Here is a 22755-nt window from a genome sequence, read left to right as displayed (position 1 = left end):
TACATTATATCATCTTACTATATATAAAGCGAGACGATATATATATGTATATATATATATTTATTTATCCGCACCATTTTACTGACACCACGGCATCAACTTTAACACGGGTTTCCGCAAAAACCGTACAAGATATAAAACTGAAACTTTTTTAACTGATTCAAATGCTTTAATGGCCTTCAAATCAGCATGAAAAAAATCGAAAATCGGCCAAGGAATAAGAATTTTAGTACCCAAAATTTGGACCCCCAAGTGGTGTCAAAAACGCGAATTAAATAAGTAATAATTATTTTTACTGGGAGACTTTAGGGTAGGAAACTGATCCGGCCACCAAAGAGCCTTGACACCAGTCTTTAAGGTTTGACGGGTTCCTGCTAGTATAATTAAAGGATGGAATAATAATGGGAGTCTTGTCATTTGACACAGTCTACAGACCACCTGACTACCCGGTGGCTTCGTTCAGATATATATTAGAGCAGATTCAATTATTCATTGTTAGTTAGTGACCCTGACAGCGAGAAGAAAAAATACACAACCAGCAATATAAAATCGCCCTCAGAAAAGTTAACATCATTCAACTTTAGTAAAGAGGACCTCATCACAGCTATTGATGAAATTGATGCTGACTCAGCAACATCTGATGGGGACAGTCCAGCGAGGATACTGAAAGCTTGCAAACAACCGCTTTCAGAAGCCCTGATGATCATTTGGGAGAACTCCTTCAGAAATAGTCAAGTTCCTTCAGTCTATAAGGAACAATATATCATGCCAGTGTTTAAAAAGGAAACAAAACAGACCCGGGAAATTATAGACCTATCTCGTTAACTTCCCGGATACGATAAAAGTGTTTGAGAGGGTACTAAGAAAGAACATGGTAGAGCACTTGGAATCGAATCACATATTTTCTAAGAAACAACACGGTTTCCGGAAAGGTAGAAGCTGTCTTACACAGTTATTACAACACATGGATTACATCCTAAACAACTACCTAGACTGAGACAGCTCCGAAACAGACGTGATATACCTTGATTACGCTAAAGCCTTCGACAAGGTAGATCATTCCCTACTTCTCAAAAAGGTTAGTCGTATGGAATACAAGGTAATCTGTACAAATGGATTGAACAATTCCTCCTTGATAGGACTCAAATGGTCATTGTTAATGGAAAAAATCCTAGGCCAATGCCGGTTATCAGTGGAGTACCGCAGGGGACTGTACTTGGTCCAATCCTCTTTCTTCTTTAAGTTTATGTCAACGATCTAGATCAGTACGTGAAAGATTCCAAACTTAGCAGCTTTGCCGATGACACCCGAATAGGCAGAAAAATATCAACTTTAAACGACTGCAATCTTCTTCAAGAAGATCTAAACAAAATCATACGTTGGTCCAAGGACAAAAACATGAAACTGCACGAAAACAAGTTTGGACTTGTTTGCTATAGAACACCGGCCTCTAAATCACTTTCAGAGGAGCTGCCATTTATGAGTGACATCACAAACTACACCACTCCAAATGGATCAGTCATAGAAAGAAGCCCATAAGAGCGTGACCTAGTAGTCAACATGTCCGATGATTACTCCTGGACTCCACATATCAATATCATGGTTGACAAGGCCAAGGCACGTCAGATGGCATCTTGGGTTCTTGGAGTATTCAAAGACAGGACACCACCTGTTATGCTCCAGCTCTACAAATCCCTGATAAGGTCCAGAGTGGAGTACTGCTGCTCGCTTTGGAATCCAAACAAGATCTATGATATCCAGTCTATCGAGAGCATACAACGCCAGTTCACTAGACGGATTCGAGGGCTCAAAGACACCGATTATTGGAATAGACTGAAGGAACTGAAACTTACATCACTGCCAAGACGCCGAGAACGCTACACCATCATACATCTGTGGAAAGTTCTCCAGGGTATATGTCCAAATGACCTTGATGTACAGTTCAGAGAGAATGCCAGACTGGGAGTAAAAGTTATACTCCCTTCTCTCACAAAAAAAGCATCAGTTGCTGCACGCTCCACCTACGACCACTCATTCGCAGTGAGAGCTGGAAGACTCTGTAATGTTCTCCCCAAAATTGTCAATACTCAAAGGACTTTGACAAGCTTCAAGACATCTCTTGGAAACTTCCTAGACACCCTTCCAGACAAGCCCCCTACTCCTGGATACAGTGCAGAAAACTCTAACTCGATAATAGACTGGTGCAGTCAAGGAGGTGGTCCGCAGATCGCGCGATGGCCGTGAAGATGCCTACTTCTAAACCTCTCAATAGGTTCAATAGGTAGGTAGGTCTTGTCATTTGAGATTTGAAACCCGTCAAATAATAATGACGGCTCACGTTATGAAGTAAATATATTAGGTAATGAGGTGATAGTATTAAATATTTTAATATTAATTAGGTTAAACTTAAATTAGTTATGATTTATCATTACTTACTAATTTACTATTATGATTATTGTCTATATCTCCGCTTTAAGGAGAATTCCCAGCCATCTCCTTAGTGCATTCTCCAGTCTACACTGACCCAGTTTTCTCCACTTCCTTCTTTCTGCTGAATCTTAACAGTCCCATCATCGCTCTTGCAATACTCGGGTTAAGGAATAGGGATATAAGAGCCGGAAGCCAGGAGGTCAGAAGGCATGAACGCTTGAGCTGAGTTTAATTCATTACGTTATAGAACAATTGATTAATAAATTATTAATCCACTAAAATCGTAATATATTAAAAATATTAAAAATCCAGGTTATCCTGGACATGTCGTAAAATTAGCTTTTAAACTCGTGCCAATTAGTCAACCCCGGTCCTGTTTGCTTTAAAAAAAATTAAATTACTCACCACTTCCTGAAACCAATAAAACCCATCCACACCGAAAATGTATAGCAACGTGTCCTCAGAATCAGGGTTTAGATAAATCATGAAGTATATAATGTACATAAGAGCCGGGACTATTGAACAGACCATAGTAATCAAAGCAACACTTTTTGCTCGGTTTTCGTCATCTTCCAGATTTTCTACCGTGAAGTTGTATTTGCCTGCCAAACAATTGATTTATTAGTAATGATAAGTTATCAGATAAGTTAACAGATAAATGACTGATAAATGTATTAACAGATCCATCAATGAATTAACCAGTAAATCGCTGGTGGCCATAATTTCTGTTTCAGACGATTCAATTAATCAAACTTTCGAAATGTAATATTATTCAAATCAGGTAGTTGATAGCAATATCAGCTACTGTTAAAAGATTTAAGGCGTGATTCAAGTTTTAATTTAGAAGATTTTCCTTGCCTGAAACTGCAGCAATAAAGTTCCTTCGCTTGCGACGAGGGTTGAATGCTTGGGCGAGGGTGTAAGTCATGCAAACAAGACCCCAGAGGCAGGGTACCAATCCCAACAGAATATTCAGCAAATAGTCCCACGATCCAGGCATATGATATCTTTCACAACGCATGAAGTAGAAATGCCAACCAAATGTTTTCTCTCTTCTCAGGACATTATCTTTATACCGAAAAATACCCTGAACAAATATTAGGGGTTCAACTGTAACCTCATTAGGTCGTTAAAACCGGAAAAGGCCGTTGACACGCTCAATAGTCAATAAAATTTACTCTGTACTCAATTAATAAATTTATCTATTGAGTTTATAATTAATAAAGGAGAATGTGTTACTTACATATGACTCCCCACCTAGTTTCTCTATAAAACTGGTGATTAAATCAGGTGTATTTGTCCAGAAATAGTAGAAATATATCTGGGCTGCCAGCAGCAAGAGGTCCACAAAGAGGGCTCCTATGATAGTCCAGAATGTTCTCCAGCTCGATCTTTTGTAATTCATGGGGTATTGCATCGCATAGGCTGCCTGTTAAACACGTGTGTTAGGAACACGTCGTTGAAAGGTACACGAGTTTTACTACATATACAGGGGTTGGGTGCGGTGGGAGGGTGAAGTCGCTACATAAAGTTATACGTTTGGGCTTATTTCTCAGTCGCTGAGTGCCCCTACTAATGAATAGTTGCAGGTTGAGGTATTATACTATAATATATGCAAATTTACAGGTCTCAAATATGAAGCATGGCGAGTTATAAGACCCAACGTATGTGTAATGATGTTTGGCCCCCAAAAAGCTTAGGTACGACTTTCTCGTTTGGTTTTAAAGCCGTAAAAATCAAAATCGCGTGATTTTGGGCGAGCAAAAACCTCTAGAGTAACAATTGAATAACACAAGGCAATAAACCACAAACCTCTAGAGTAACGATTGCATAACACACAACTTGAAACATGGAGATCTTATCCGAAACAGCATCCGTGAACCAACAAAGGTCTCTGTTGTTTTTATACAACCAGGTAAAGCCCTTCTTGATTCCCATGTAAAACCCCCAGTTAGTCCCCAAATTAACTAATGCTACAATGCATGCTACCAAGAGGGGGATCACGGAGGGATCCTTCCTTAGATTTATCTGAAGTATAATTATATTTACTTTCCTCACTGTTACATGAATAAAGCGGTTGTTTTAGGTAAAAATAACGGTCATGTTGACCTCTTTTTTAAGTGTTCATAAAAAATATAGCGAAATTTGATAATGCTAACTTATCCCCCTTCTTCAATTATCGTATGTACTTTGGAAGCAGAGTGTAGTTGAGTATGAACTTCGATGTAATTTGTAAATACCCCTCAGGCGCATCCGCAATGTTGAAAATTTGGATCTCGGTCCCTGAACGTCCTAGAGACTTGACTTTTAGTTAAAAATAACTACAAAAGCCACATTCATCTACAAGTTATGAAGCAGCATAAGGTCTACAGTTCTTTGTTTGACAAACAACTATTTTTTGGTTCAGAAAAATGGCACTGTATTTTGGTAACTTGAGCTAGGAATGGATTTTAGCTTAAAACAACCACAAAAGTCAGTCATTTTGGCTACCCGTACGAGAAAAGATACTTTATTGGATGGTGACCACAAAAAAAGATTCCCAATAATATTCTTGCCAGAAAGTGTGGCTAAATATTTTAAAGTATACAGGTTTCGACCTTAAAGTTGAGTCAATGAGCATGTGAAGGAAGCTGGATGACCTACAATTGAAATTTTCTTTTGGTTTACTTGTAAATACATTGACCAGATATGGGATAGTGGTAAGATATAGACTTTACACCGTGCCCGATCATGTAACTTTAAGAACATCGGACACAGATAAAAAAGGGGTGATGTAGAGAGAATTATTAAGGGAGGCAGTTAGAAATTAACCCAAGCGAAAAGAGCAAAAACGTGATGTTAACCAAATTCAGGCAATAATTTTAGTGCAAGAATTGGCAAGAAAAAGACCAAACTGCTAGTATAGTAGGACTAAACAAATTGCAAAACTACATCTAGATGGTTTTGGTGCAAAATTACCTAACGAAATTGTGCGCATCGAAGTGCATACTCAGCTACTGCACTAGGCTACTAAAGTTATCATTAATGACTAATGATGTGTTAATGTGATGCGCACCTTGTTATTTTGTTTATTGATTGACCTACAGACAAATAATTGTAAAATTATTTTTCTTATTACTTACCCTGGTTACCACGATGAGGATGAAGACTGGGTTTACAATAGCTGTCAGGACCAGGTTAAATATGTGGAATACCATAAAGAAAATTTCTGTACCTACTCCCATACGCTTTTTTTCAAAACCTTCTTTCCCGCGCGGCTGAGTTGTCGGAGCTGGTGTGGAGGGTGAAAAGGTTGGACGATGTGTGGTATATGAAAGATGGCGGGTAACGCTTCGACTAAGTTGGCCTCCAGACTGCTCTGTGCGGCCTGTTGGCATATAAGTCGTTGCTATACTCCAGGTTGTCGGTTTGGCCGAGGTAGACTTAATTGCCCGTTTTTGGAAGTATGATTCCTCTGAAAAGTAGAAATATTTTAGTTACTTGATATTATTTCCCTGAAAAGTAGTAATATTTCAGTTAAGGCCACAGGGGGGGGGGTGTCCAAGGTAAATTTTGAGATATGTTGTAAAGCTCGATTAAAATTTTCGAATGCTTTTGTTCCCACTAAAAAAAGTTTCCCATTTGTAGGTATCGCGCGTCAAATTTTGAGGTTTACCTGTAATTTTATTGTAAATGAAAACTTCTAATATGCAATTGCAATTTTGTTTAAAATCTATCTTCTTTTACAGTTTAGGACATGGGACATTGTAACTTGGCAACAGTGTTTGTCAAGGTTTTGTCCAATAGTATAACATGTAGCGATTTTTGATTTTTTGCTTCTAATATGCAATTGCAATTTTGTTTAAAATCTATCTTCTTTTACAGTTTAGGACATGGGACATTGTAACTTGGCAACAGTGTTTGTCAAGGTTTTGTCCAATAGTATAACATGTAGCGATTTTTGATTTTTTGCTCCAAAGCTGAGATATGAGGTTAACCATGAGTGTGCGTCACAAAATTTTTCGACAGTTAACCTTATAAAAAGAGTTAGGAGCAAAATTTTAAAAATCGCTGCATTATAACTGATTGTGGCTATCTGAGGAACATATGTTCCAAATTTGAGATAAAACGGATAAAAGCTCTAAAAGTAGATAGGTTTTAAAAGTGGTTTCAGGAGAGCCAAAAAATTGATTTTTGAGAAAATATGTTAACCTCAATTGTCCAACGAATAAAGGGCATATAATAGTTCTGTTCACGTTGGATGGCCAATTGATACCTAATACCCATGGATAAGTTTAACTTGTGATGAGAGCAACAAAATGTTAAGAACCGGTTATTTGCGAGGTTAACTGATTAAATAGGCAATAGTTGACCTCAATTTTACGACAAAGAAGGCGCTCTAGCTCTGGGGGGCTAGGGGTGGCGCACGAGCGTCAAATATTTTGTCGACCTCGGACCCGCTACCCCCCCCCCCCCCCCTGTAGCTGTGGCCATAATTGGAATATGATTCCTCTGAAAAGTAGGAATATTTCAGTTACTTGTTAATAATAATTGGTAGTATCACTTTAAAAATTAGGATTGTTTCAGTTACTCGTTATATTAATCGGTAGTATCTCTCTGAAAATTAGGAATATTTCACTTGTTGTTATTTTATTCTCCGAAAGACTCAGAGGGCTTAAAATTTATCATGCGATATCTAAAAACACTGCTTTACTTTTCATTATACTTTCAGGCCATTCATCCTGTCAATTCATCTTTATTTTTCAGAGAAAAAGGATTTTTGAGACATAGTCCTAATATATATTATGTTAACTTCGAAAAGCAATAAATTAGAAACCGCAAGTAGGAATGTCGCAGTATTCGTACGGCGGTTCTTTTCCCTCCCCGTTATAGCACCATGGCCCGTCAGGAAAGAAAAAAGTAGATCTGAGGAGATGGTGGTTAAAGGAGGGGGGGGGGGGGGGGGGGGCGGGGAATCAGTTGAGTTGAGATAGTAGTTGACCTACAAATTAGTGCCCGTGACCAAACTTTTGAGGGATCCATTTTTGGCTCAATTATGACAAACCACATTAACATGCCCAAAACCAAGCTTGCGTGTTTGGTCCTATACTGTATACCTTATCCGACGTTATTTGACCGGACGTTGCGTGAAAGGACATAATCAATTTGTTTTTAATTTGGCCGCCAAAATTTCATGCAAAAATATTGAAAGCTGATTTAGTATAGCACCCCAAAGCTTGGATTTGGGCATGTGAATGTGATTTGGCATAATTGAGCCAAAAATTGATCAAAAGTTTGATCACGGGCCTTAGTTTGTTGATAAAATGCTATATCAAAATCAAGTTTCACTTGACCGCCCCCCATGAAATCTGGGCAAGGGGCGAAAAGGGGCCAACTTTTTTGCCTCATTTGGCCCCTTTGCTCAGAAAATAATAAATTTTTGACACTTTTAAAGATATTTCTCACATAACTGTGTAGTTTTATCATCTGCAGTTAAGATTTCTGTTATGCAGTTAGACCATCTGCAGCGAAGGGGCCAACTTTTTTGCCTTATCCGGCCCTTTTGTTCAGAAAATAATAAAATTTTTACATTTTAAAAGATATTTCTCAGATAACTTTGTAGTTTTACCACTTGCAGCTAAGTTACCTGCAGTGAAGTTTGGCCATTCGCAGCTAAGGGGCGAAAAAGGGCCAAATTTTTGGCCTCTTCGTTCAGAAAATATCTAAATTTTCACACTTTAAAAGCTAAGTTATCTGCAGTGCAGTTTACATTTCTCATTGCTAAAATTCATTCCTTAAAGCAAATTTGCTGAAATTTTGTCGGTCTTGAAACTGTGTTTTTAAATGATCTCTATTGCCAAATTGCTTCTACTTCTAGGCCTTTTGCAGGAGCAAAATGCTGAAAAGATTTTGCCTTCAGCAAACTGACGCTATTGCTAGTATTTTGCCAATAGCATTTGGATATAAAGCCATCCTGCCATAACCTGAATGTTTGCCTGCAGTCTGCATATTAAACTTTTCTCAACGATTGACATGAAATTTTTGAAATTCAGGCTGACTACATTATAAAAAGAAAATCATTCCTACACCCCTGGTCACAGGACGCATAAAACATGTTTTTAACTTTATAATGTAAATAAAAGGCCCTTGGTCATAGGGAGGAAGATAATAGTATTCTTAATCTTTGATACTCAATTTTACCGCATCAAAATTATCCCTCCCAACCGAATTGGATACAGCCGATGTAGATGGAAAAGGCTCCACACAACGTAGTAATAGTATGACAATAAAACCGATAACAATGTCGTTACTATGCTGTATGAAACTTCCAATTCCACAACGAATTTGCACGTTGACGGTCAAACATACACACAAAGAGAAACTTTCGAATCATAAGTAAGATTATATTATCCGTAATAAGTCTGGCCATCGAAAATTTGATCTTGAATTTGGAGTGTAATAAAATGTACTAACTTTGTAGGACCTCGACAGTAATTATGGCCGCCTCCCAATCCAGAATCTGGATATCTGAAAATAAAAAGAATAAGTATTATATTTGTATCGCAACGTCGTGTTAAGTTATTTATAGCAATATGTTATCTTTTCTGAAAATACTGAGTAATATGGCGCAGCAACTTACTCTTTGTGATTTACATCGTGGTTATTCGGTGTTTTTTCGTCCCATTTTTGACAAGTTAGACCTGATGTGATTGATGATTAGTTGCTATGATTAACTAATTAGTTGCTATAATTAACTGATTAGTTTCTACAATTTAGCAAATAATTGCTATAATTAAGCTATTAGTCACTATTATATTATGAACTTAATTTAGGATGTCGTATAGTAAGGTTAGATCAATTATGGTAGTAACTGTCGTTTCACCTACTAGAAAAATATAAATAAAATCACAAAGAAAACTGGATTAATGAATAACCTGATATCGTAGTATTCACTGTACCCCGGTAGTTATTCCCGGGAATATCTTTAGCTTCTTTGCACTCTTCTGGTACATTGATGTAATTAATAAATAATTAATAAATTATAATTGATATTCTATATATACCAGTATCATGCATGTGAGTTTCATGAGGACCTCAGGCTACTGCACTGGTAGCTGGTATGTTCGGAATGAGCAGATCCGGTCCTAATCTGGTGTGAAACAGTAAATGCAGTAAGAGTGGTACTAAGATTAGGAATCTCCAGTACTTTTCTTCCGAGATATCTGGTGGATTCGTGTAGTGTTTTTGAGTCTCATGATTTGATAGTTCTTTTATTCAAATTTCTGATTGTTTCTGAATAGACTCAGTGAAGTTTCCATTAGAATCTGTCTTCACTGAGTCTATTCAGAAACAATCAGAAATTTGAATAAAAGAACTATCTTCCGAGATAGTTAGACCGTATAGGAACAAGCACCCCCGTGGCCCGTACGTCAAGAACTCTATAACATGAACAGTTCTAAGTTTTAAAGTTAAATTCTTTTTGAAATTCCTCTCGAAATTGATTTTATAAATGTTTTTAAAAAAGTGGTGTGATATCTATCTGCTGCTTTTGATCATATGGAAAAATATTGTTCCTAGCGATCATAGATAATTGTATTGCGCGAGCGATTTTCATTCGCTCGTACCGAAAATCGAGTCTAAAAATTTATCTTCTTCTACAGTAATCACCCTGAAACTTTCAGGATATGTTCTAAGGACCATTGCGAAGATTCTAATTGAACAGAATTTTGAGATAGGCCTAGGCCTTTTAAAAAATTTGTATTCGATTTTGAAAATCTTGGACCTCGTACTTTGACGATTTTTCCAGGTTCAAGATTTTCAAAGATATGATTTCTAAAAGTTTGTAGTAATTTTCTTGCAATGATGTTCTTGCAATGATTTTTGTGTCACTATCATTTGATTTGATAATTTCCTATCTGTTTTTTAAACTAGAGTTGGAATTTTCCTTCCATTTGTTCCACGGGAAAATATCTCCAGGTAGTAAGGAAGGTATAACAGCGACAAACTACACGTACTATAATCTATATGACCCAAATTTGAGATTTAAAACACTAGAAAATTCTATGGAACACATAAGATTTGATCAAAACTAAGATATATGATGTCAGATATTGGAGTGAGAGATCTTGCTATATTATACTGGGGAGTTCGTGCCGAATAATGGGAAAACTGAAAGAGATCGTGTCGGAGATCATATTTTTGATGTAGCTAAAAAATTTGAAAGAATTCGTAAATAAAAATTCGATAGGTCCTTACTGATTTCATTGGAAGAATACAAGTCCGTCAAAAGCGCAAGTGCAACTACAAAGTTGAGTATGTTTATAGTAACCATCCTGAAATAATACTGATATTAATGATCTGTAGTTGAATAAAATATGTTGTTCCATTCTATTGGTCAACATTCGCAATGCCTTTATACAAATCATTACAAGAAAACCTACCTGAATCTTGAACAGGAAAGTTTTTACAAAATCATATTTTAATATCAACATTAGGCGGGAACAAAATGAAACTAAGTTAATGCCCATGATCATGCAGCTGCAATATTATTATTAATATGGATGGACCAAGACTTTTGCGATTCTTAAAAGCCATGTTACATTGAATTAAGGAGGTAAAGACAAAAAATGTAAGCTGATCAAAGAAACCCCTTTACCAAGGTTCGAGAATAAAAACTGCAGCAGTAGAATTTGAGGAATTATGACCTCAACCTATCATTTTTCGGATATAAAAAGATTCAACTCCTATTAATTGCCTAAGGTTATACTTATATAAAAAGAAATTTGAAAGCGAAAAGATTACGATACGTTAACCGTCCGTCAAAATTAGTTGCGAATATGAACTTAAAAAAGCTTTTATTTTGAATTATTATTACAAAAGCAAAATCGCTCACATCCTGAATCGGAGCAGGAAAGAAATCTGAGTGGCGATTATATTATAAACTGCAGAAAACAAAATGCGAACTTTTAAATCGCAATCACGTGATTGCATAAATGCTGTAGACTGGGCTGCACGACTTAGGGGACCCCAAATTATAAGGGGTCCCTCGATGATCAGATCATGTCAATGTATAAAGTGACGTATAAATAATGACGTGATCCATCAGTAGAATTTAATTGTAGATTTCCCACACATTTGATTTTATATTATTTATAAGTATAATCAAAGTTATTGTTAATTAGCGGACTTACATCGGTCGTTCGCTTTTCCTATTAATTCACGGCCTACAAATAATTGATTGTTGGCGATTGAATTTCCCAAGGGTTTAAGATCTTAAAGAGTTAAGTACAGCTGCCCACGCACCACAGCTTGAGTTAGGCACTAGGCAGTGATTACAGTGATTGACCCTTCCAGATCGAAGAGGTTGCAGACTGCAACACATGCTCGCTTTGCACATGCATTATTTTTTATCTCTCTAATTCTAAGACTAAAATAATAAAGTAATATGCAATTTAAAGTCATGTCCGTAGCCCGATCGTCGCACGTGCATTAATTATGAGTAATTAAACTTGTATGTTGTAGCTTATTATTATTAAACATTTTACCAGAATTGAGAGAATTGTCTGAGAGGGAGAGATAGCACAGAAGGGACACTTCGTAGGAAGTTTGTGCTTGCAGCACTGCCAGGCATCTGTGAGGGCTGATTCCTTGTCCTTCTTCAGAAGGTGGATGTTTCCATCAAAGTCAAGTAGCTGCAGTTGATATAATCCTGTCCAACCAGAGATGAATTTGGAGAAGGTAGGCATGTTGATATTGTCTTTCATCTACCAGTATATACTCCCCTTGCATTCTCGACAAGTCTCATGTCCCTAGATACGAGAACCACCCCGATTAGCAAGAGCTCCCGTCCCTTATGTGATCTACGAGTCGCGCAGACAAATCTTAAAGATCCTGTTTAGTGTTTACTTCTTAATGTACACTTGCACTGTACAGCTATGAACATTTTTTTTTGTTGAACATTTAGAATATAATTTGGAACATTACAGTAACGTTATTCAAATCTCAAACAGAAAAAGTATATTTCAAAGCTTTGTGTTTTGATCATATGATTATGGGTGTATAGTGATTTTGATTGCATAAATTTGATTGGGCAGTGATGGTGAGTGAGAGGATGATGGGAGTGCCAGCCAGTAACTCTGTCAAATGAACAGCCCACTGAGGAGTGGGTGAGCGCAAGCGCGAGAACGGCAGAGAGGGTGGCATAAAACGGATTACACGGCCACAGAAAAGACACAGAAACTAAACCGTGCGCGGTAAGTTAGCCAGTGTCTGAGAGCTGGTGTTGCCCGGCAGGAGGCATCCAAAAGAGGTGCCGTGGTGAACTCAGAACTGTGGAGGCAAAGTTCGAATGCAAGGCGAAGCAACTCAAACTGATGATGAAGAGGTAGACTGAACGGGAAGTAAAGAAAAAGGAAAAGGAAGGATCCAGCTGAGGTCTGGCTCATGTCAGGAAGTGATGAAAAGCTCACAGACAAAATCATCCGTGGCTGTCTACCCCGTACGTAGGCAGTGTATGATGTACAGAATTGACATGTGAACTCTACCCTATATCTAGCCCATTTCTAGGTCAATTAAATTCTACTGATGGATATATCACTAATTAGACGTCACTAATTGGTAACATGATCTGACCCCTGGTAATAGGGGGTCCCACAAGTCGTACACTGTACGTGTCATATCAATTAAGTAATTTTGGATGAGAGCGAAGCTTTTTATCATAACAGACAAATTTTGTAAAATTAACAATTCGTAAAATCTTATGTTACTTTTATTAAGTTTTAAAACACTGTCAAGTTATTGCTGGCGATTCTAGTTTAATTACGAACACAGTAATCAGAGTAGCATAAAAAGAAAGTTTTGATCAAACATTTGCATTGTACAGCAGGGTGTCAGAATTATTGGCGTGTTCGAAATTTTATGTGTATTTTATGATTAAATCAATATTTTTCGACGGGTCATAACTTTGCTTCTGAATATTGGAATTACAAAATTCAAAAACTGGTCTGTTATCATAGACAATCGTCTGAACTTTTTCTTAATTTCAGAATTTTGTGTTGATGTACCTCAAAACCCATAATTTAGGCCGTTATTTAAAGGGTCAATTCTATACTTGGTTAGATTTACGAAAGAGTAAGGGATTTATGTATAATTTTTTTCAGTGAATTTTTTCTGAAATTATTCTTTAGACTAAGTCTAAAGTGCACAGCTTTTCAGGCGATAGCGAAACATATAGCAAACTATGTATTTTATAAAAGCTCTCTTTCTCCTCTAACTGACGCAATAAAATATACTTATAGTCAGGCGGACTCATCCCGGAATTCAGGGGAAGCATGATCAAGACATCATAGGAAACTGGCCCTCAGAAGTCAAGTAATGTTCGTTTCTAAAAGCTTGGGTAAGCTAAAATTTTACACAAAATTGTCTACGCGCCAATAATTATGACACCCTGCTGTACATGATTAAATGCTGATGAATAAATTCTGAGTATCGAAAATCGATACGTCGATTGCGTGGCGTTTAACAAAACGTCGTAGCAGAAATAATATAAGGCGAAAAGGTCAATCACTGTTTAAAAATACGTGCTGCGAGGCATAAAACTCTTCTATCGTCTTCTAAAACAAATCAGTGCATATTTTAAATAGTTATAGAGGCAATACTGAGAGCCGAGAGGGACCTCAATGGGTCATGTTTTACAAGTTTACGAGCTCGTGGATTATACATAACTCCAAAACGAACCTCAGCCTACCATACATTGTACCAGACACTTGTGGATTCACTCTGCTATTGTTTGTCTGAGCTGATCAAAGCAACCGCAAAAGCTTTGAGAGTTTACCGTTTACCAAGGTTCGAGAATAAAAACTGTAGCAATAAAAATTTGAGGAATTATGACTTCAACGGCTTAACCTATTTTGCTTTGGATATAAAAAGATTCAATTAAAGTATTAATTACCCATGGTTATAATCATATAAAAATGATTTTGAAAGCGAAAAAATTATGATATAATTGATACGTTAACAACAACTTTTCGTAAAAAGCAGTTGCGAATATAAACTGAAAAAGCTTTAATTCTAAATGATTATAAGCACATGCGCATAAACGAACAAATTTGCAAACTCTCAGAAAAACTTATGGCGCAAAAGAGTTTTAGAGCGGAGTTTTAGCGCGCATCACACGTGCACTGAACCAAAAAGTTAAAAGCTTGAAAAGCGCGGCAACGCGCGTCGTTTGTAGTCTGCCCTGCACACATTCAATTTTAACATGCAGGTGATTAAATTCTAAAACGCTGGTGACATGGCCATGCTAGATAAATCAAAAGAGGGGCTGCAGGAAACCACTGCAAATACAGTGCCTGTGCGGGTCTGAAGATTAATGCTGGCAAAACACAGAGCATGGTTGTCAGTAAAAGTGCATCGCAGAGGCCGTATTCTAAAGACGACACTATCACTATGGACATCAATGTGGAAGGTCTCCCAATACAGCAGGTCAGCAGTTTCACTTACTTGGGTGCTATCATCAGTGCGAATGGAACAATTGACAAAGAACTATCAGCTCGAATTCAAAAGGCCTCTCAGGCATTCTATCAGCTAATTAGCAGTATATGGTACAGTCCCACTCCCAACATCAAGACTCCAACTAAAATCAGGATATACAAAGCGGCTGTCTTCACTATATTGCTTTATGGAAGTGAGGTATGGAATACTATTACTACACAGACGTAGATGAAAAGATTTGAGGTCTTCCATCATAGATGTCTGAGGAGAATCCTGAAAATGAAATGGTCATGTATCTAATGCTGACGTACTTAAGCGGGCTAACATCGCCCCTGTTGATACTTTCGTACGAGCAGCTAGGCTCCGATGGTTTAGCCATGTGGTGAGGATGCCAGAAGAAAGAATACCCAACTATCTTCTGCACTGGATCCCAAAGCATGGTAAAATGTCAAGAGGTAGACCTCGGAAAAACTGGTTGTCGTGTGTCCGGGAGGATGCAGCAATCTTCACAGGTGTCGATAACATCACGATAGAAGATTATGACACCCTGCTGTACATGATTAAATGCTGATGAATAAATTCTGAGTATCGAAAATTGAAACGTCGATTGCGTGGCGTTTATCAAAACGTCGTAGCAGAAATAATATAAGGCGAAAAGGTCAATCACTGTTTAAAAATACGTGCTGCGAGGCATAAAACTCTTCTATCGTCTTCTAAAACAAATCAGCGCATATTTAAAATAGTTATAGAGGCAATACTGAGAGCCGAGAGGGACCTCAATGGGTCATGTTTTACAAGTTTACGAGCTCATGGATTATACATAACTGAAACTCTAAAACGATCCTCAGCCTACCATACACTGTACCAGACACTTGTGGATTCACTCTGCTATTAGTATTGTTTGTCTGAGCTGATCAAAGCAACCGCGAAAGCTTTGAGAGTTTACCGTTTACCAAGGTTCGAGAATAAAAACTGTAGCGATAAAAATTTGAGGAATTATGACTTCAACGGCTCAACCTATTTTGCTTTGGATATATGATATTGATACATTAACAACAACTTTTCGTAAAAATCAGTTGCGAATATAAACTTAAAAAGCTTTAATTCTAAATGATTATAAGCACAGACATCCATCAGTAAAGATCGCAATGAGTATTACACCAGAATACAGGAGGCAATTCAGGAGTCTCTGCCACAAACATCTAAACTTATGTTACAGCTAGCAGCAGAGAAGGGTGCAAGTTCCTGGCTAACCACCTTACCACTCAAAAGCTATGGTTATCTCCTGAATAAGCAACAGTTTTCAGATGCTATAGCTTTAAGATATAACCTGAAGCTGAAAGATTGTCCAAAACTTTGTACTTGTGGTGATTCCTACTCCGCAAACCATGCCCTCACGTGTAAACTTGGGGGTTATGTGACCTTGAGGCATAACTCACTTCGAGATACAATAGCTAATATCATGCGGACAGTCAAATGCAAAGACGTTCAGACAGAGCCCCCTCTTCTTCCAGTCAGCGGCATGCAGTTACCACGAGGTACAGTAACTGGAGATCAAGCCCGACTAGATATATCAGCAAGATCAGTTTGGAATGCGTTGGAAAGAGCATTTTTTGATGTAAGAGTGTTTCACGCTCCTGCTCCAACCAACGCCGCTAAACCAATTCCTATGATGTATTTGGCTCACGAGACTGAGAAGAAAAGAGCATATTATGCAAGGGTCCTAGAAGTGGAAAAAGCTACCTTTACACCTTTAGTTTTCTCCACAACAGGAGGCATGGGAGTCGAAGCGCAACGCTTGATTCAAAAGCTTGCACAAAAGATGGAATCTCCAACGGGTCAGCGTTATTCAGACTCAGTTACATATTTTAGAAAGCGCTTGCGCTTTGAGGTATTAAAGACAACGGTTATTTCGATAAGGGGGGACAGAGGGCCCAAGTTGCGATATAAACCAGACAATATTGAAGATTTAGATTTAAATATTGAGCCCTTTGGCTAGAGAATACTTTCTTGAATATTTTCGATAGTTTTTAATATTGGTAATATTAATGAATTGTAATTGATTGATATGTAATATTTAGGCCCGTGGCCAGTTTTAAAAAAAAATTATAAGCACATGCGCATAAACGAACAAATTTGCAAACTCTCAGAAAAACTTTTGGCGCAAAAGAGTTTTAGTTTTAAAGCGGAGTTTAAGCGCGCATCACACGTGCACTGAACCAAAAAGTTAAAAGCTTGAAAAGCGCGGCAACGCGCGTCGTTTGTGGTCTGCCCGGCCTGCACACATTCAATTTTAACATGCAGGTGATTAAATTCTAAAACGCTGGTGACATGGCCATGCTAGATAACTCAAAAGAGGGGCTGCAGGAAACCACTGCAAATACAGTGCCTGTGCGGGTCTGAAGATTAATGCTGGCAAAACACAGAGCATGGTTGTCAGTAAAAGTGCATCGCAGCTAGGCCGTATTCTACACTATCAGTATCACTATGGACATCAATGTGGAAGGTCTCCCAATACAGCAGGTCAGCATTTTCACTTACTTGGGTGCTATCATCAGTGCGAATGGAACAATTGACAAAGAACTAACAGCTCGAATTCAAAAGGCCTCTGGGGCATTCTATCAGTATCAGCAATCAGCTAATTAGCAGTATATGGTAGTGGTACAGTCCCACTCCCAACATCAAGACTCCAACTTCTTCTTTTGATTGGTCGGCGTCGACTGTAAGCCTTCCTTGCGGTGGCTTTCACAACACGTCCCCATTCTCCAACTCCTGCTGCTAGAGAGAGAGAGACTCCCAAGTTATATACCATAATTATATTATACATAGATATCGACAACAGACTCCGAGAGTCTTGAAGTTCTGTTACCACCGCCCCTGGTGCAACCTCTTACGGGTTAACGGTGAGGAGACAGGGACTTCCAGGGACGGTCATGGCCTGCTACATGCAACTCGTAGGAGTATGCAATTCCTCTGTCGTTGTTTTGAGTGTCCGATCCAAAAACCAAATCCTAGGGTACACGAGACGTGGAAGCCTGTGATAGCGTGTTAGAGTCTGTTAAGTGTTAGAGTCCTAGGGCTACACGAGACGTCGTAGCCTGTGAGCGTGTTAAATCCTAGGGTTACACGAGACATGGTAGCCTGTGAGCGTGTAGACCACTCCTCTATCGTTGTTTTGAGTGTCCGATCCAAAACAAAATCCTAGGGTACACGAGGCGTGGTAGCCTGTGAACGTGTAAAATCCTGGGGTTACACGAGACATGGTAGCCTGTGAGCGTGTAGACCGCTCCTCTATCGTTGTTTTGAGTGTCCGATCCAAAACCAAATCCTGGGGTACACGAGACGTGAAAGCCTGTGAGCGTGTTAGAGTCTGTTAAGTGAGTCCTAGGGTTACACGAGACGTGGTAGTCTGTGAGCGTGCTAAATCCTGGGGTTACACAAGACATGGTAGCCTCTGAACGTGTCAAATCCTGGGGTTACACGAGACATGGTAGCCTGTGAGCGTGTAGACCGCTCCTCTATCGTTGTTTTCAGTGTCCGATCCAAAACCAAATCCTGGGGTTACACGTCATGTGGGGGCCTGTGAGCGTGTTAGTTTCCTGCGGAAGGTGTTATTTGCCTGTGGGAAAAGCGGTTATGCTGCGGTTCTAAGATTAGTAGAGGCTATTAGAGCCTTTCCTTGTTGTAGAGATGGCTAGTTCCTTCCTTTGCATAGGTTACTGTTAGAAACACCCATGCACCTCCCGTTCGAGCCACCCACCCCACACCGCGTGGATGTTCGGTGAGGTTTTTCGTGGGGCCAAGACTCCAACTATGAACTAAAATCAGGATATACAAAGCGGCTGTCCTCACTATACTGCTTTATGGAAGTGAGGTATGGAATACTACACAGACGCAGATGAAAAGATTTGAGGTCTTCCATCATAGATGTCTGAGGAGAATCCTGAAAATGAAATGGTTTTTTCATGTATCTAATGCTGACGTACTTAAGCGGGCTAACATCGCCCCTGTTGATACTTTCGTACGAGCAGCTAGGCTCCGATGGTTTGGCCATGTGGTGAGGATGCCAGAAGAAAGAATACTTAACTATCTTCTGCACTGGATCCCAAAGCATGGTAAAAGGTCAAGAGGTAGACCTCGGAAAAACTGGTTCATGGTTGTCGTGTGTCCGGGAGGATGCAGCAATCTTCACAATCACAGGTGTCGATAACATCACGATAGAAGATGCAGAACAACAAGCAACAGACAGGGATCACTGGAGAGATCTAATACGCCGGAGAAAGGAGTTAAGTTATGTGGTGCACTAGGCCACTCCAACGACTAGGCGGAGGAGACCTTTTCAAGTACAATTACAAATATTAGTAAGATTAAATTCTAGCTCGTAAAATATTTATTCCAAATATTAGTCGACGAGTTTAACTCGGCGCCTGTTTTGGTAGGTTATAAATTTATAAATTTATAAATGCAATTATGCAAATTTAATTTAAATTTCAAATTAATCGCCATCGTCTTGATTAAAGATGTCAATATAGCCTACCCAGCAAACCCTACCGGCTGCGGTATATCTCAAAAAGTAAAATTAACAGAACCTTCCGGTCACCGGTTTTCAACAAAATTTTCGTCTCTTAAATCTAAAGTTAGCTCCCCATGAGCAAAATTTAGGTTGTAGGTTTATAACCTACCAGGACGCGCGCTGAGTTGGACTCGTCGACGCTTTTAATATTAGGGGAAGCACGATAAAAATAAACTTGCTCGGATTTGAAAATTTTTGTACCACTGTTTTCTAGAGACTGTGAGAATTTTCACAATCATGACAATACCAAATTTGTCATACCTTTTTGGAAAGATCAGTAAGTTTCGCCTAGGTGCCATATTTGATCATGATGGTGCGCGGCTTTTTGCTTTTGGAGCAAAAGTAGCCGTAAAAGTCGCGTAATTTGACCAAATTTGTTGATTTTTGTCGTATTATTCGAATATATCTTCGTTTCCTTGAATGAGATCATTCTGAAAATTGGCGACGACCTTCCAATAGGGCTTTCACAACTGTCCGAAAAATTTGGTGGATATCGGAGTTGATATAGTGATCAAAATGTAATCAAAATGGGGCAAAATACGCTGCTTTTAGCTGTAACATAATGTTTGATAGTTGGATATGCTTTAAATTTTTGGACACTTTCCTTGTAAGTCTATGAGTAAGCTTACTAATTTTTGTTGCAATTGGAGGTCGGGAAGGATACTCAATTCAATATTTATTTGTTTGAAGAAAATTGTGCTGGCCGAAATTAGCGCTAAAAAACCACCCTACCACCTAAAGTCGGCACGCGCGGCTTACTGTCGATGGCGCACTACCTACTAATATTTGAAACAAATATTTTACGAGTATCACCCGTTAATATAATGCTATGTTTGATGTTAAATACGTTTTTTACTATATACTCGAAAATCAATCTCAATCGTAAATTTCTATCAGCGCGGTGCTAGTCACGTATTATAATGACGGCGCCGAGCCTAATATTTATTTATATATATATAAACTAATAAATTCGAAAATAAAAAACAAAAATTCTAAATCAGAAGTGAAAATTGTTCTAAAAATATTTCAAATAACTAAATTGTATTTTAAATTGTATTCTAAATTGTATTCTGAATTGTATTCTAAATTGTATTCTAAATTGTATTCTAAATGTTTAAATTTCATAAAACGATATAGTTTAAATGCCTTGTTAATGTTTCACGTTGTACATTGTAGCCCTGCGGCGCACGACTGCGCTAGCTGACAATTGTAGGTTTATAACTTACCAGTACCAAGACGCGCGCCGAATTGGATTTGGATTTGGATTTGAAGTAAGTAAGTAAGTAAGTAAAAATTATGACATAACATCATCACAAGTGTCTACAAAATATCATTGCACTAAATAAAAAATAATTCAAATAAATATATTTTTCCATCGACATTAACAATTTATCAAATTCAATTTTATTAATTAATAAAATCTAATACATTATCTATAAATAATTCATTAATACTTCCCAGTGGAATAAAGATTTATAAAACGCTTCTTGCCACAAAAGGATGAAACCAAAGGTATTCATTATGTGTCTCCTTATTGCTTAAATAACTGGGTCCTTCAATTGTCCTTAAAACTTCATTCGAAACATTCCAAAAATAAAAATCATTTACACTGTTTTTAGAAATCATTTCTTTCTTAAATCCTTCCAATCTAACTTTAAAGCTTGAAACTGTCGAGCAGTTCTTGACATCTGAAGGGAGTTTGTTCCAGTAAGGAATGACTCGCTTCGGAAGAAAAGAAGACTGGAGATTCTTAACTTTAGTTACACTCTTACTACACCTATTGGTTGAAACTAGATTAAGACCAGATCTGCTCATTCTGAACAAACCCAGAGAGTCTGAATGAGTTTGTGGCATGTAGACTGGTACCACTGAATAAGGGTGACGATAAGAGAGGTAATCCTGGTGTACGGCCGGTGGGGGTAGGAGAGGTTCTTCGGCGTATTGTTGGCAAGGTGGTTATTGGGGTAATTAAGGATGATATACAAGAGGCTGCAGGACCTCTTCAGTCATGTGCTGGGCTATAGTCAGGCATTGAGGCATCCATCAGAGCAGTTAAGAGGACATGGGAAGATCCTAAGACAGAGGCAGTGCTTCTTGTTGATGCTGATAATGCGTTTAACAGGCTTAATCGCAAAGCAGCTATTCACAACATCAGGCAGCTATGTCCTCCGTTTCACCAATACCTGAAAAACACCTATCAGAAATCAGCCAAACTCATTGTCAACGACACATATTCGTGTGAGATAATTTACTCTGATGAAGGGGCAACGCAAGGGGATGTGGCAGCAATGGCAGAGTATGCTATCGGTATTGGTCCTCTTATCAACATCCTGGCCAGCGTGACAAAATTAGGAGAATTGATGCAAGCGTGGTATGCAGATGACTCTGCAGCAGCAGGTACCCTGAAGAAACTCCGGCTGTGGTGGGATTTACTCAGTGTGAACGGTCCTAAGTTAGGCTACTTCCCTAAAGCAGTGAAGACTATTCTTATCCTAAAAGAAAAATCGCTACTACCAGCAGCCACGTTTTTATTTGGAGAGACTGGTATAGAGATCACATGTGATGGGGAGCGTCATCTGGGAGCAGTGATAGGTGGAGAGGAGGCTAGAGAGACATATGTAAAAAAGAAAGTAGAGAAATGGGTGAAGGATGTAGAAGAGTTGTCAGATATCGCCCTCGATGAACCTCAGGCAGCCCTATCAGGGTATACCAAAGCCCTATGTCATCGGTGGACCTTTGTGATGCGTACCATCCAAGACACTAAAGACCTCTTCATCCCATTGGAGAAGTGTATAAGAGAAAAGTTCATCCCTGCAATTATTGGTAGGAATGTGTCTGATCTGCACAGGAGAATGTTTGCGCTACCTGTAAGATTAGGGGGGGCTTGGTATTGTTAATCCAGTAGAGATCGCGGAGAAGGAATACCAGACGTCACTCAAGATAACAGAGGAGCTGGTTGACCTTATCTATCACCAGGAGACATTCCTGATGAAGTTGGATAAAATTAAGATAAAGGGCAGAGTAGATTGCCTCAAGTTAGTTAAAGAATTACGCTTGAAGAAGGAGCTTGCTGAGATAATGAGTGAAGTGGATGAGAATACCAGGGAGTCACTGCAGCTGGTACAAGAGCATGGGTCAGGAGCTTGGCTAACATGTCTCCCCATTCAACAGCTAGGGTATGCTTACAGCAAGCAAGACTTCAGAGATGCTGTTCATCTCCGGTATGGTTGGGACATCCCCAACACCCCAAGATTCTGCGATTGTGGAGCCAAGAATGATCA

At 38.6% G+C, this 22755-nt stretch overlaps 2 protein-coding genes across 2 annotated transcripts; one reads left to right on the top strand and one right to left on the bottom strand.

Moving 5' to 3' along the window:
• Window positions 1-384: 384 nt before the first annotated feature.
• LOC134821890 (uncharacterized) lies at window positions 385-10771 on the bottom strand. The gene is made up of 11 exons (XM_063832705.1): window positions 10666-10771; window positions 9345-9413; window positions 9050-9110; window positions 8884-8937; window positions 7247-7335; window positions 5553-5884; window positions 4243-4458; window positions 3674-3859; window positions 3289-3517; window positions 2836-3032; window positions 385-2652 (listed from the first exon to the last, which is right to left on the bottom strand). Exons 1-11 carry the CDS (start codon window positions 10739-10741, stop codon window positions 2515-2517), a joined length of 1647 nt encoding a protein of 548 aa, XP_063688775.1. The 5' UTR covers window positions 10742-10771; the 3' UTR covers window positions 385-2514.
• Window positions 1561-2244, top strand: LOC134821555 (uncharacterized). Its single transcript, XM_063832261.1, has one exon. It carries the CDS (start codon window positions 1561-1563, stop codon window positions 2242-2244), a length of 684 nt encoding a protein of 227 aa, XP_063688331.1.
• Window positions 10772-22755: the final 11984 nt, after the last annotated feature.

The sequence above is a fragment of the Bolinopsis microptera genome, chromosome 10 (genome assembly GCF_026151205.1).
Source record: "Bolinopsis microptera isolate Bmic1 chromosome 10, MBARI_Bmic_1.0, whole genome shotgun sequence".
NCBI lineage: Eukaryota > Metazoa > Ctenophora > Tentaculata > Lobata > Bolinopsidae > Bolinopsis > Bolinopsis microptera.
The sequence above is the reverse complement of the archived record's forward strand: the minus strand, read 5'-3'. Positions and strand labels throughout refer to the sequence as shown.

What these genes read in the sequence shown, in the direction of transcription:
- LOC134821555 (XM_063832261.1), top strand. Translation starts at nt 1,561, where the DNA reads ATGTCCGATGATTACTCCTGGACTCCACATATCAATATCATGGTTGAC.
- LOC134821890 (XM_063832705.1), bottom strand. Translation starts at nt 10,741, where the DNA reads ATGGTTACTATAAACATACTCAACTTTGTAGTTGCACTTGCGCTTTTG. An exon ending in TCCTCATCGTGGTAACCAGG is followed by an intron (nt 4,459 to 5,552) that starts GTAAGTAATAAG and finishes ATTATACTTCAG; the next exon opens with ATAAATCTAAGGAAGGATCC. An exon ending in ATGCAATCGTTACTCTAGAG is followed by an intron (nt 3,860 to 4,242) that starts GTTTGTGGTTTA and finishes CGTGTTTAACAG; the next exon opens with GCAGCCTATGCGATGCAATA.